Source organism: Prionailurus viverrinus, chromosome D4 (genome assembly GCF_022837055.1).
Source record: "Prionailurus viverrinus isolate Anna chromosome D4, UM_Priviv_1.0, whole genome shotgun sequence".
Classification (NCBI taxonomy): domain Eukaryota; kingdom Metazoa; phylum Chordata; class Mammalia; order Carnivora; family Felidae; genus Prionailurus; species Prionailurus viverrinus.
This window is the reverse complement of record NC_062573.1, coordinates 87,633,969-87,647,239: the sequence shown is the minus strand read 5'-3', so window position 1 is coordinate 87,647,239 and position 13,271 is coordinate 87,633,969. Positions and strand designations below refer to the sequence as shown.

General features: G+C 42.6%; 1 protein-coding gene across 5 annotated transcripts in view; it reads right to left on the bottom strand.

The window, feature by feature from the left end:
• Nucleotides 1-13,271, bottom strand: part of IARS1 (isoleucyl-tRNA synthetase 1) — a 68,242-nt gene that overhangs the window by 39,412 nt on the left and 15,559 nt on the right. For all 5 annotated transcript variants that reach the window (XR_007146436.1, XM_047830857.1, XM_047830859.1 and 2 more), the window contains exons 7-10: nucleotides 9,513-9,660; nucleotides 6,411-6,498; nucleotides 6,087-6,147; nucleotides 1,080-1,175 (exon numbers count right to left, since the gene is read on the bottom strand). Coding sequence is in view for 4 of the 5 variants with exons in the window: in XM_047830857.1 (XP_047686813.1) it covers nucleotides 1,080-1,175; nucleotides 6,087-6,147; nucleotides 6,411-6,498; nucleotides 9,513-9,660 (393 nt within the window). In the remaining variant the exon portion in view is untranslated. The remainder of the gene's footprint in view (nucleotides 1-1,079; nucleotides 1,176-6,086; nucleotides 6,148-6,410; nucleotides 6,499-9,512; nucleotides 9,661-13,271) is intronic.

Sequence of the window (13,271 nt, the reverse complement as noted above, 5' to 3'; positions counted from 1 at the left end):
CAAATACAATTTTAAAGGAAAAACTAAAGCACATTTTAAAACCAAGTTTTTTTTAAAATTTATTATCAGTGAAGAAGTCATACTAGTTGACTTGAAAACTATCATGAGTAACTAAAATCTGACTAGTTCTTAAAACCTAGTAAAGAGCATTATTAAGAATGCTTCCGTCATATTCAATTTTGTGATATTAAGGAAGCATTAACTTTACTGGGTGCAACAGTGGCATGGTAGCATATTAAAAACGAAAGTTCTGATCAGTCACAGATGTGTACGGATGAAGACCACGATGCTGAGGATTTGTTTCAAAACCCTCAGTCCTAAGTAGAGAAGGTGTGGGCGGAAGAGGAGAAGGAAGAAGATAAAACGGATCAATGCAGGTGGGTGATGTGAACATAAGAATTTATTATAACATCTCTTTACTTCCGGGTATGTTTGAAGATTTCCATAATAAAAATCTCTGCCAAGGTTAAGTATGAAAGCAAATGATGAATGGAGACAGACTAGCTTCACTCTCACTGACAAAACGATCAAGCTGAGAAGAGTATGTAGGTAGGTCCCCAGTGGGTGTTTTATTCATACACAAGTTACATCAAAAGAATTGCATTTTTGGAAAAATTACTCCGGGCAACATGTAAAATTAACCACACCATCCTGCTTTGAAGAGGTCAAATTCTGTCCTCTCATCACAGTGTTCAGACGAGCACAGTGGAGGTGATACCACCTCTCAGCACTCTGACAGTCATGGTGACCGCACAGAACTGCACACGGTAGAGAGTAGAGGGCACGGTGAGTACATTACGAATGAATGAAAACAAAGAATGCCTTTCATCCAGAAAGACCAAATGGCTGGGGATGCCCAGGATTTAGCTCACCACTTTCAGAGATGAGCTCAGGGTGAAGAAAATTGCAGATATAAGTTTGATAAGCCATCTTTTGGGGGCAGTGAGCCTGCAAAGTGTTGGGCCCTATGATGTGGGCAAGCATGAGGTGCGCTCACACACGCACACACGTGGGCACACTCGCGCACACACACGCTCATGGCACACACGAGACCCACTTATGAGAGCTCTACTACTCACAGCACCAAAGTACGGAGCCTGGTGCACCACTCCAGTGCCCTCCTCCTCCCGCACGTAGCTGTCGGTGAGCACCGTGAAAGCGCCGTTCTCCTTGCACTGCAACAGAAAGGTCAGCAGGTGTAGTGAATGGAACACGTTTTAGGATTAATTTCATAACGGTATTTGCTAAGAGCCTGAAAAAACTCCTAACACGCAAAATTATTTTCAGAGATAGGACAGAATAATTCAGACTGGGAAGAAACATGCTAACTCAATACATCTTTTCTGTAATTTATCACTTAGAAATGAAATAATTACCTAAAATGAAATAATTACGTGAAGAATTATCTGAAGAAATGCAGAGAAAATGTTCGAACTTCCCCAGTCACAAAATGGGGCTTTCTGTGAGTCCTGCTGACCTCCCAGCCATGCCAGCACCTGGTGTGCAGAGTTTTGTGCAGCCTCAGAAAATGTCCCCTAACCCGCTGCACCTCTGGGATGCTCCCAGTCACCTTTCTGTCGGCCCTGCCACCAGGGCAAACCCTCAAGGAGCCAGAATGGGCGCCTGGAGTGACAAGCTCTGGTTAACGGCGCTCTGCGCACTGTGACACGGAGGGACGCACTGTTGCAAAGTCAGGTTACTACCTGTGATGCTACAGACCTCCTCCTTCCACCTTCACCTCTCCCTATGTGTTTCCAATACACTGTCTCAGCCCAACCGATCCTCTGCTGGTCTGTCTTTGTGAACACTACTTTCAGATAGATTTTCACACTTAATCGCATTTAATCCAATGATCTTGTGAAAAAGGCACATGGTATTTCTGTGTTTCAAATATATTGATTCTATTTTCATTTCATTGATGAACTAACTCAGAACAAAGATGAAATAGTTTGTCCAAATACACAACAGTGATGAACACAACCTGACTCAAGGTCTTCTGGCTCCAAAAACGATGCTATCTTCAACTGCATCACAGCTCTTTGATTCCTTGGCACTTGCCTAAAATCAAACTTGAAAAACAGCCAGGAATTTCTCATTGCTGTAACCTACACCACCTGGAAATATTTTTGGTGTGGGAGGACAGAGGCTGATAGGTGTGTCTTCAATAGTTTAAATGTGGAGTGGGAACACGTGTGCCCTTAGCCTGACGTTTGAGTGGGAGCTGTTTTAGCAGCAGACAGCGGAACCCCACGGGGTCCTGCCTCTCGGTCCAGTTCTGGACCCTGAATTGCCAGGGATGGGTGGTCAGTGGTCACCAGAGCTGTAGCACAGCCCCCACAGGTAGCACCTACCCCTATAGCTCCCACTTAATATTTTAGAACATGTGTATCTTAGGGATACATCAGATGATTTTGCCCCAAGTCAAAGAATTTCTAGTACCTGCCTAAAACTCAGTGAAGGTCCCAGAAATTCAGAAGCTATCTGAGTGGAATATGGACCAAGTGCACATTCCAGAAAGACCTCTGACTGAACCCAGACTTCCTCTCTGGTGTGTTTGAGCCCATCTGCTGAGCACTGAGCTCTCCCTGGGTTCTCAAATAGGGTCTGGGTCAGAAAGGGTAAGAGTAACTGATTTAGTGAGAGAGTTTCAAGACAAAACAAATCTGACAAGGGATGCCTGGGTGGCTCAGTCAGTTAAGCGTCTGACTTTGGCTGAGGTCATGATCTCGTGGTTCGTGGGTTCAAGCCCTATGTCAGGCTCTGTGTTGACAGCTTGGAGCCTGGAGCCTGCTTTAGATTCTGTGTCTCCCATTCTCTGCCCCTCCCCCACTTGCACGCGCGCGCTTTCTCTCTCTCTCAAAAATAAATAGGTGTTTAAAAAATCCGACATAAAACAGAATATGTTAAGATCTATAAGAGAAGAATGTAGTAATGACATTTTTCAGAAGGAGAAACCAGAGGCATTTCAAAAGACGTTTTTCAGGTGGTGTCTGAGTTCAGCCTTGAAGTGTGGATTGTACTTGAGCACCTTAAAGAAGATGAAGGATTTCATAAATAGGAGGAAAACCTACTGAAAACAAAGGCAGGAAAGGAGGGAAAGAAAGGGCCAGTCTGACAGAAGCAAAGGATATGTTTAAAGCAACATTATGGGGTGCCTGGGTGGCTCAGTTGGTTGAGCGTCTGACGTCAGCTCAGGTCATGATCTTGTGATTTGTGACTTTGAGCCCCACATCAGGCTCTGCTGTCATCACCAAGACAGCTTCAGATCCTCTGTTCCCCTCTCTCTACGTCCCCCGCCCCCACCACTCATGGGCACATGCACTCTCTCCCAAAAATAAATAAACATTAAAAAAAAAATAAAGCAATATTAGAGGATGTGGCTAGGAAGCACATGGGCCAAATGGAGACCACTTGAGAGGAATGAGCTGGCCGACAGCTGCGGGCTCACAGGGAGCACAGGGAAATCCACCAGCAGCAACCTGGAATGAGGAAGAAGGCCATTACAGTTGACCCTGGAATAACACAGGCTGGAACTGCGGGTCTAGTTAAGCACACTTTTCTCCCTAAGAGTGAACGGCAAAAGCCACAAGACACTTATTGACAATTATTCACCAGTCTCCAGGGAAGTGAATCAAAGGCAACTGGTGCAGAGGTCATACCTGCTGCCCTGAGTTCCCAGAGGCCTGCTGAGGGTGTCAGCAGCCTCCGGAGCCCTGGGGACAGGCAGTGTTGAAGGTTGTATGGCGACAGTGTGGTGGGGTCCAGCACTGAGGGCTGGCAGACGGGGGGCTGGGCTGCAGAACAGGACAGGCCCACAGGGCAGGGACAGCCTCGTGCAGGGAGACCTGTGTCCCTGTCACCCCTGCTTCCTGAGTCCTCTGGGAACTAGGCTCTGAAGCTGCACCAGGGCAGCCATAGCCCGGAGCCCATCTTGGCCGGGTGCAGACTCCTCCCTGAAGGCCACCTCAGCCCACGTGTGGCCACAGCTGCAATGGCCTCGGACCAGTGGCGTACCTCCAGGGTGATGGGGCAGCTGTCCTGCTGCTACAACTGCGGGGCCAAGGCCACCGGATGCAGGACATCACCTTTGTGGTGGCTGGTCAATTTTAGATTTTTTTCTTTTTTAGTGAAGACGTTTTCTTTATTCCTCGTTCTCTAAGAGAATTAAACACGGGGAAGCTGAGTTTCATAAACAGGCTTTTCAGTACAAGCTGAGATGCCGTTTTCTTCTTTAGCCTGTAAGACACTGAACAAGTATGATTCTGTAAAAATTCGTATGTGCCCATGTCATGCTGCAGCCCTAGTATGTGCAATTATCAATTCAGCAATTGTTTCTGGAAACGCCACATCTGTATTTATAAGTTAGCTGGTATTTTTTCCACAAATGCTTTGTCAGGTTTATGTATTATGATTCTGCTAACCTGATAATAAAGTTGGCTTTCTCTATTCTAGGACAGTATAAATAGCAGCAATGGTTTTTCAAAAAGATGTGCTAGGACTTTGTACTTTGTGTCTTTTTGTGGAGAAAAACTTTTTATACATACTTAATGTTTGGGAAAACAAAGTATTCAGAATTGTTTAAACCACCAAAAATTTTTTTCAATGAATACACTACTGGAAAAACCACTATATGTTTTCTTTACAATTTTCTTCTTTTTTAATGTTTATTGATTTTTGAGAGAGTGTGTGAGCTGGGGAGGGGCAGAGAGAGAGACAGAGAGACATAGAATCTGAAGCTGGCTCCAGGCTCTGAGCTGTTAGCACACAGCCCAATATGGGGCTCGAACTCACGAACCGCAAGAACTCAAGTGGAACTCACGAACCACTCGAACTCACAAACCTGAGTTGAAACCGGATGCTTAACCGACTGAGGCACTCAGGGGTCCCCTTATGATTTTAATAATATTTTCTTTACTCTTGCTTACTTTAAGAATACAGTATATAACACATATAAAATCCAAAATACGTGTTAACTATTTGTGTCATTGGTAAGGCTTCTGGTCAACAGTAGGCTATTAACAGCTACATTTTGGGGGGAGTCAAAAGTCACTGCACCCAGATTGGCGCTACTGACCCCCATGTTGTTCGAGGGTCAAATGTAACTGGGACATGAGAAACACGGGAAAACACTCAACACACACAAAAATGAAGACAGATGTGAGCGACACTGTGGACAGAGCCCAAATGGCAGAGATCACCTGCATGAATCAAACTCTGTTCCTGAACCAGAACAGAGGTAAGCAAATGTTTTATCCTGGGCTGTAGTATAAGGTTCTGCCAACTAATACTATGTACAGCTGAATATAATTTTCACATAAGGCATAAAGCCTGGTCTGAGAGTGTTGTTCACTATTTCACTCCAACACATATAGACAGAGATCAACAGGAACTTCCTGCTGACCCTGTTCTTTTATTGGTGGTGGTGGAGTTTCCATGGCAATGATAGCCATGGATTCTCTGTTGGCAGAAAACAAAAACTACATAAAACTGCTTCATGACTCTTAAGAAAACTAGGTTACCAAATGTATGAACTTTGCCTTGATGCCTAGATTTAAAACCCCCACCTCATCAGTTTCCTTGACATGAACTCTGTTGATCGTTAGACACAAGGTTTTATTCTGAGCACTATCTTAAATTCGTGAAACAAAACCAAAACACCTCCAAACCAATAGATTTCCAGGATAAAAATCTATAAGCAATAAAATCTATAAGCAATAAAAATATATACATATAAATCTTCTCAAACTTAAGTGTTTCCTTTCATAACTTAAGTATTAAAAAAATTCCTATACAATTTTAATTATTAAAACAAGAAGGCAATACACATATAATTTAACTTTATTGCTACCAAGAGAGACTTTGGATCCCAACACCCACACAAGCCACAGGATACCCACACAAGCCAAGGGATACCCACACAAGCCATGGACACCCATACAGCCGACAGATACCTACACAAGCCACGGGAAACCCACACAACCCACAGGACAGCAACGCAGTGACTCCCACTGCAGGTGCATCAGAACACTCCAGGGACCCAGTGCCCAGCTATGCAGGACCCACGTTAGGCAGGTCCCTGAACTCACCTGCACAAAATAGTCAAACAGGGGCCTGTACTTCTTGCCTTTGAGACAGGAACCAGGAAATCTAGAAAAAGGAGAAAGGCAAACTCACAATTAGACTAAAACCCTCCAAGAAACAAAACTGCAGCCACATCAAGTCATCACTGCCTGCTGGTTTAGTTGTTTCGCAGTCATTAATGCTGGAATATGTGGTCTGAACATACACAGCAGGAATATTAAAACCGAACTTGAATAAGAAACCTTTTGGGCAGTAGGTGTCTCACCTCTCAAGGTTAAAGAAAGACATACACATATCCACACATACAAATCAGTAATTTGTATACTTACCTTTCAAGGACTTCATAGTCAGTTTCCAGTTTATACAGGGCTGGTAATCTGGCTTCCATTAAAATGAGCAATTTTCCTCTGATGACATCTATGAGAGCAAGGGAAAAAGTGGACTTGAGTGATATTCAGACTTCGGTGGAGTCTAGAAGCACACTAGCACACTCCTCCCTCCTGGGGTCCTGTATCACCTGTACCTCTTGTGCTCAGCACTCAGAGAAATGCGGCAAGGACACCAACACACACTGCTTTCCAGACCCAAAGACGACGGAAACAGCAGGTGTGCTTACTGAGCTTCTACTCATTTTAAGTATATTAATCTTTATTTTCTCCAAAAGTCATATACATAAATGTTTAAAAATCTTAACATTGGGCGCCTGAGTGGCTCAGTAGGTTAAGCGTCCGACTTTGACTCAGGTTATAATCTCATGGTTTGTGGGTTCAAACCCTGCAATGGGCTCTATGCTGACAGCTTGGAACCTGGAGCCTGCTTCGGGTTCTGTGTCTCCCTCTCTTTCTGTCCCCCCCGCCACTCTCTCTCTGTCTTTATCTTTCCAGATTAAACAAACGTTGAAAAAAAAAATTAAAAATCGTAACATTAACCGGGGCGCCTGGGTGGGTTCAGTCAGTTAGGTGTCCGACTTTGGGTCAGGTCATGATCTTCGTTTGTGAATTTGAGCCCCATTAACAAACGAAGAAACTCACTGAGTAAAAGTCCTCCATAACCATATCCCCATGCAAGACACTATCATTTGAGTGTCTATTTCTTTTTTTTTTAAATGTTTATTTATTTATGAGGCAGAGTGTGTGTGAGTCGGGGAGGGGCAGAAGAAAAGGGAGAGAGAATCCCAAGCAGGCTCCACACTGTAAGCACAGAGCCCAACACAGGGCTTGATCTCACGGACCCTGAGACCATGACCTGAGCCAAAACCAAGAATTGGATGCTAAACCGACTGAGCCACCCAGGTGCCTCTTGAGTGTCTATTTCTACGTGTATACTCACATACATCTTATGTGAATGCGTACTTTTTTTTTTTTTTTTCTTTTACTAATTATGGGATAGAACTCAATACAGTTTTCAGTTTGCCTTCACACACTATATTGTGAACATCTTTCCATATATTAGCATATATTGCCTTTTCTATTCGACTAAACAGCTACCCAGTACTCCTTTCTGTGGAAGTGCAAGTCATTTTAGCCCATCAACTAAAACTAGGATTTAAGCTGTGTTCAGATTGTTAGTACTAGGAACACCGGGGTAATGAATGCTCTTGCACGTATCTTTGTATCATTATTAGAGTGTTTCTGGAGGAAACTTTCCTAGGAATAGCAAGGCTAGAATAAATGTACAAACACTTAAAATTTAACAGCAAATGGCAAATCACCTTATAAAAACAGACTAATTTAAACTCCCACTTGTAAAGTAAGATATATCCTAAGATTTACTGGAGCCTATGACATATATGCAGTTCACCATTAGAAACACGAGAATCTATGGACCATTGTGAAGACCTCTGCAACTGCTGAAAAGCTGTTAAAAATAACGAACGCTGCCACCCACTAGTTCTGGCTGCGTTGGAGCTTCATGGTCAGTGGGGTCTACATTTTCTGGATAAAACTCAGGACACATGGCCCACCAGGTATGTGGGTCACATGTGGGCAGACAAAGGTCAGGACTGAAGTGTCTGCCCAATGGCCCCTGAGGCCGTCAGACTCACTAGACAGCAGCACTGTCCCCAGGGAGACACAGGGGCCGGGTCCTGCCTAGAGAGGCTCTCCACCCACAGCCACCAGCAGGAGGAACTGCTCCCATCTGTTCCCAAGGCCCAGCTAAGCAGTAATGAAAACACCTGTCTTCTGACCCACGCACCTCCCATTCCTTTCCTGAATCTTTCCTCTGCCTCACAAGCAGCTATGAATCAAGTCACCTGTCTTATAAGGTGCTTACTTTTCTGGCTATGGTTTCCTTTCCATGGCTTCCCCCTCCCTCCATAAACTACCCAAACCTAAAGGAACAATCTTATTTTTTCATAGAAGTCTCCATGGAAAGGGCTTCATCAAGATTTTGGCTCTCTACAAGGGAATATCTGAAAGGCACAAAGTTCTCAAGTTCTGGTATCAATTCTGAGAAACACATATTTCAGTCTTAGTCCCCATTCCTGGCAGAGCTCCTAAAACCCTTGCAAAGTCCTAAGTGCTAAGAGTCATAAAGGTGTCTTTTGTTATGTTAATGAACAGATGTTAGGAAAGCCCCCAAGTCACTTTAGGATTGGAACTTTCACCCCACCCCCAACCCCCACCCAGGGATGGGGAGAGGGGCCTGAGATTGAGTTCAAACACCAATAGCCACAAAGCCTCCATAAAACCTCAACAGGATGGGGTGTGGAGTACGTCCAGGTTAGTGAGAGTATCTACATGCTGTGAGGGCAACTCATCCCAGTTAGGTAGGAGACAGAAGCTCCTGGGCTCAGGACCCTTCCACACCTTCCCCTATGTACTTCATCTGATTGTTTATGTGCATCCTTTATAATATCCTTTCACGACAAACCATTGAGTTGTGGGCCGCTCTAGCACATTAATCCAACCTAAGGAGAGGGGTCACGGTCTGTCGGAAGCACAGGACTTGAAAATGACATCTGCAGTTGAGGGTGTGGTGGTACAGGTGGTTCTGTAGGACTGAGCCCTTAACCTGTGGGATCTGACGCCTGACGCTGTCTCCAGGTAGCTAGTGTCTAAATTAGGTTAACTGCTTGGTGGTGTTGAAAACACACATCACGTTCCTAGTAACGATGAGATACCACCTCTCTGAATCTCCAGCTCCTTCCTCATCTGTAACGTGGGGACGATGTGTAAAAGGGTATCACAATTTGAAAACTGTAAGGACTCTTTTTTTATATCTCTATTTTAATTTTTATGTGCATTTACTTTTTCAACCAAAAATGAAAAAAAAAAAACTTTTGGAGGTTATTTTGACATTCAAGTTCTAACACTTTTTCAAAAACTTCTATTTTTACTCCAAAAAGAAATGTAAGTTTTCATTCTTTCCCAAAATAAGTTAAATCGATCTTTTCCGTATCAGTCGTAAGTAACTCGGCCCACGCTTACCTTTAATCTTCACGTACTGCATATCTGGATTAACACACAGGGCAAGGTTACTTGGGAGAGTCCAGGGAGTGGTTGTCCAAGCCACCAAAGACACATTTTCATCTTCCTCCAAAGGGAAAGTTACAAACACTGAAGGGTCTTGTACATCCTGAGATAAAATGAGATAAAGTACCCTTTTACAAAATTTGTAATAATAACACAGAAGAAAAGGGAATTGATTCTAAAGAATAGACTTCCAGAATAAAAACCCGTCGCCATATTTATAAAAAGAAAATATAAAGCAAACAATTCCAAATACATTTTTTATATTTGTCAAAAGTGTTTTAACAGTTACTTTAGTAGTCACAAAAACATTTTAAGTACGTAAACAGGAATATATAATAGAGATTTCACTATTATAATGACCCTTTGTATAACAAATCTATAAAAAGTTAGGTCAACAAAATAACTGTTTTAAAAAATAGTTATCCTTTCTTTATTCCAAAATACAAAAATGAATCATTTTTTAAAGACATGAATATGATTTTTTTTTTTATTTTTTTTAATTAAAAAAAAAATTTTTTTTTCAACGTTTATTTATTTTTGGGACAGAGAGAGACAGAGCATGAACGGGGGAGGGGCAGAGAGAGAGGGAGTCACAGAATCGGAAACAGGCTCCAGGCTCTGAGCCATCAGCCCAGAGCCCGACGCGGGGCTCGAACTCACGGACCGCGAGATCGTGACCTGGCTGAAGTCGGACGCTTAACCGACTGCGCCACCCAGGCGCCCCTGAATGTGATTTTAAAAAAAATTTATTTTGAGAGAGAGAGAGAGAGAGGGAGAGCGAGCATGCACACATGTGGGGGAGGGTTACAATTTGTGAGTTTGAGTCTCGCATCAGGCTCTACGTGGACAGCGTGAAGCCTGCTTGGCATTCTCTCTCCCGCTTTCTCTGCCCCTCCCCTACCTGCGCACGCACTCAATAAAAGAAAAAAAATTAATATACAGCCACAAAGCAGAAAAGCTCATTTCCTGACCCAAACCAACTGCATTCTAAATAAAGTGCCTTGAGAAAAAGGAGCTCTACAAATTTCACCTTATTCACATACTAACCACTAGACAAACCTGAAAAAAGTACCAGCCTGAACTCCCGAAATGTCAGTGTCATCAAAAAGAGACCAAGGAACAACTGTTCCAGGAAGGCTGGAGGCACAGCGACCGAACAAAACACATAACCTATGATTCTCTTTTGCTGAAAAGGACATTAAGGGAAGCATTAACACAATCAACCAACAGATTAGATGGTATTTTATCAAGATCAATTCCCTAATTTCAATTACCTAAGAGAATAGTATGGATTTTCAGAAATATGTACTGAAGTCTTTAGAGGAAAAGGGACATCATGCCTGCCACCTACTCTCAGAGGGTCCCCGTCTTACCCCTCACCCTAGGAAGAGAAAGATGATGTCAACATGGTGACAGGGTGACCACCACTGAAAGAGAAATGAGAACTCTTGTAACCTTTCCAGTAAGTCCAAAAATTATGTCAAACGTTAAAAACAAAAATAGACCATAGAATGGCCAAGACAAAAGACAGAACATGCTAAGTGCTGGCAAGAATGCTGCAGCACACGCTGGAGGAGTCGCTGGTACCTCTTAGAGTAGGAGGCGGCAAACCACAAGGCACAGGCCAAGTCTGCCTGTCACCTCTTACAACCCAAGGGCTAGGAATGGTTTTGACAGAGCTGAGTACTTGTGTGAGAGGCCATCCAGCCCACAAGGCCTAGAATACTATCTGGCACCTCACAGTTTGCCAACCCCCATACGAGAGCTGAATATAGTAGGTACAGCCTACGATTCAGCAATTCCACTCCTGGGTATGTAATCAACAGAAGAGAGGTGTGTATATATGCTCCCCAAAGACAACCTCCAGAATGTTCACAGTAGCACTACTGTAACAGCCCCAAACTGGACATTACCTAAATGCTCACCAGTGGTACAATGGGTAAATTAAATAATGATCTACTACACACAACATAGATGTCTTTTCACAAACATAATCTTGAACAGGAGAGGCCAGACACAAAGAGATTGTAGTGCACAATTCATTCATATATAGTACAGTGTCTAAAACTTTAAAGATAAAAAAACAAATATTTTTCTACACCACAACGGTTTACCTTTAGGAACAGGTAGAAGTACTCTCTCCTGTAATTCAGCTTACTTCAGCACAATCTGCTCATCCCAAGAGAATGTACTTGTTTACTTACAGAAGAATACACCCTCTAAAAGCTCTAGGAGCTCACAAGCTATTATGGGGATCTAATATGTAGAAATCTAGAAGCCAAAGAAAACTCCAGCTTAAGTACACAAGGATTTATATTAGAAAATGTTCTTAGCAACATTGTTTGCTGCCATTAAAAAAAAAGGGCTGGGGAGCTTGGGTGGCTCAGTCAGTTAAACGTCTCACTCTTGATCTTGGCTCAGGTTATGACCTCACAGTTCGTGGGATCAACCCCCACATCAGGCTCTGTGCTGACAGTGAGGAACCTACTTGGGATTCTCTCTCTCTCTGCCCCTCCCCCACTCACACTCGCTGTATCTCAAAATAAATAAACATTAAAGAAAAAGGGCTATACCCTTCAAAACAACTCAGATGTCTATCAAAAGGATTAATATCTTGCAATCTATTTGTTATATGAAACACTATACAGCAGTTACAAATTAACTTAAAGCTACATGTATCAAGATGAATCTTTAAAACTTAATGTTTCCAAAGAAAGTCAAGGTGCAGGGTAAGTACAGTGTATGAGATTAGAGATAAGCATAAGGGTCGCCTGGGTGGCTCAGTCGGTTAGGTGACAGACTCTTGGTCTCAGCTCAGGTCATGATCTCACACTTTGTGGGTTTGAGCCCCGCATTGGGCTCTGCACTAACAGTGTGGAGCCTGGTTAGGATTCTTTCTCTCTCCCTCTCTCTTTCTACTCTGCTTGCATTCTGTCTCAATAAATAAATAAACTTAAAAATCTGAAAAAGAAAAAAGGTAAGCATAAGAATGCTATATACTGTTTACGAATATTTAGGGAGATAGCAAAAGTATTAAAATATGTATGGAAAGAAACATTGAATTCAGCACAGTTGTTACCTATCAGGTTGTAAGAAGGACATGGAAAAGAGAAAGGTGATGTAAATACATAAATTGTGGACCATTTATTTGCACAGAAACTACAACAAAAGACCCACAACTACAAACATGAAGGACTGTTATAAACACAATACTGAGTGAGAAAAACCAGATACAAATGAATACCATCATAAAAAAAACCAGTGACCTCTCAATGACATACATGCCGAAGGACATAAACACAAGATGAAGTACCAATTTCTACAAAATACAGAGGATGTGGTCTAAATTAGACCATGGAGACATAATCAGCAAAACTCACTGTATGAAACTCTGCAAGATAAAACCTATTTCCTAAACAATAATTTGCAAGGTGGGGGGAAAGGGAAAAGAAAAGCAAAATGAAGAGCTGCAGATGAAAGCAGATGTAGAACACAACTACCACCACGTACAGACCTTCCTTAGGTCCTGATTCAAAACAAAACAAAAAGGAACAGAGAAAAAAAAAGGCATGGTATTTGAGAGACAAACAGAAATATAAACACTGATGATATCCAGGTATTAGATTGTTAGAATATTTCATATTCAGGATGACTGATTACTTTTGAAAATGTGATAATGTTAGTATGGTAATGTTAAAATAATAGCCAATTCTT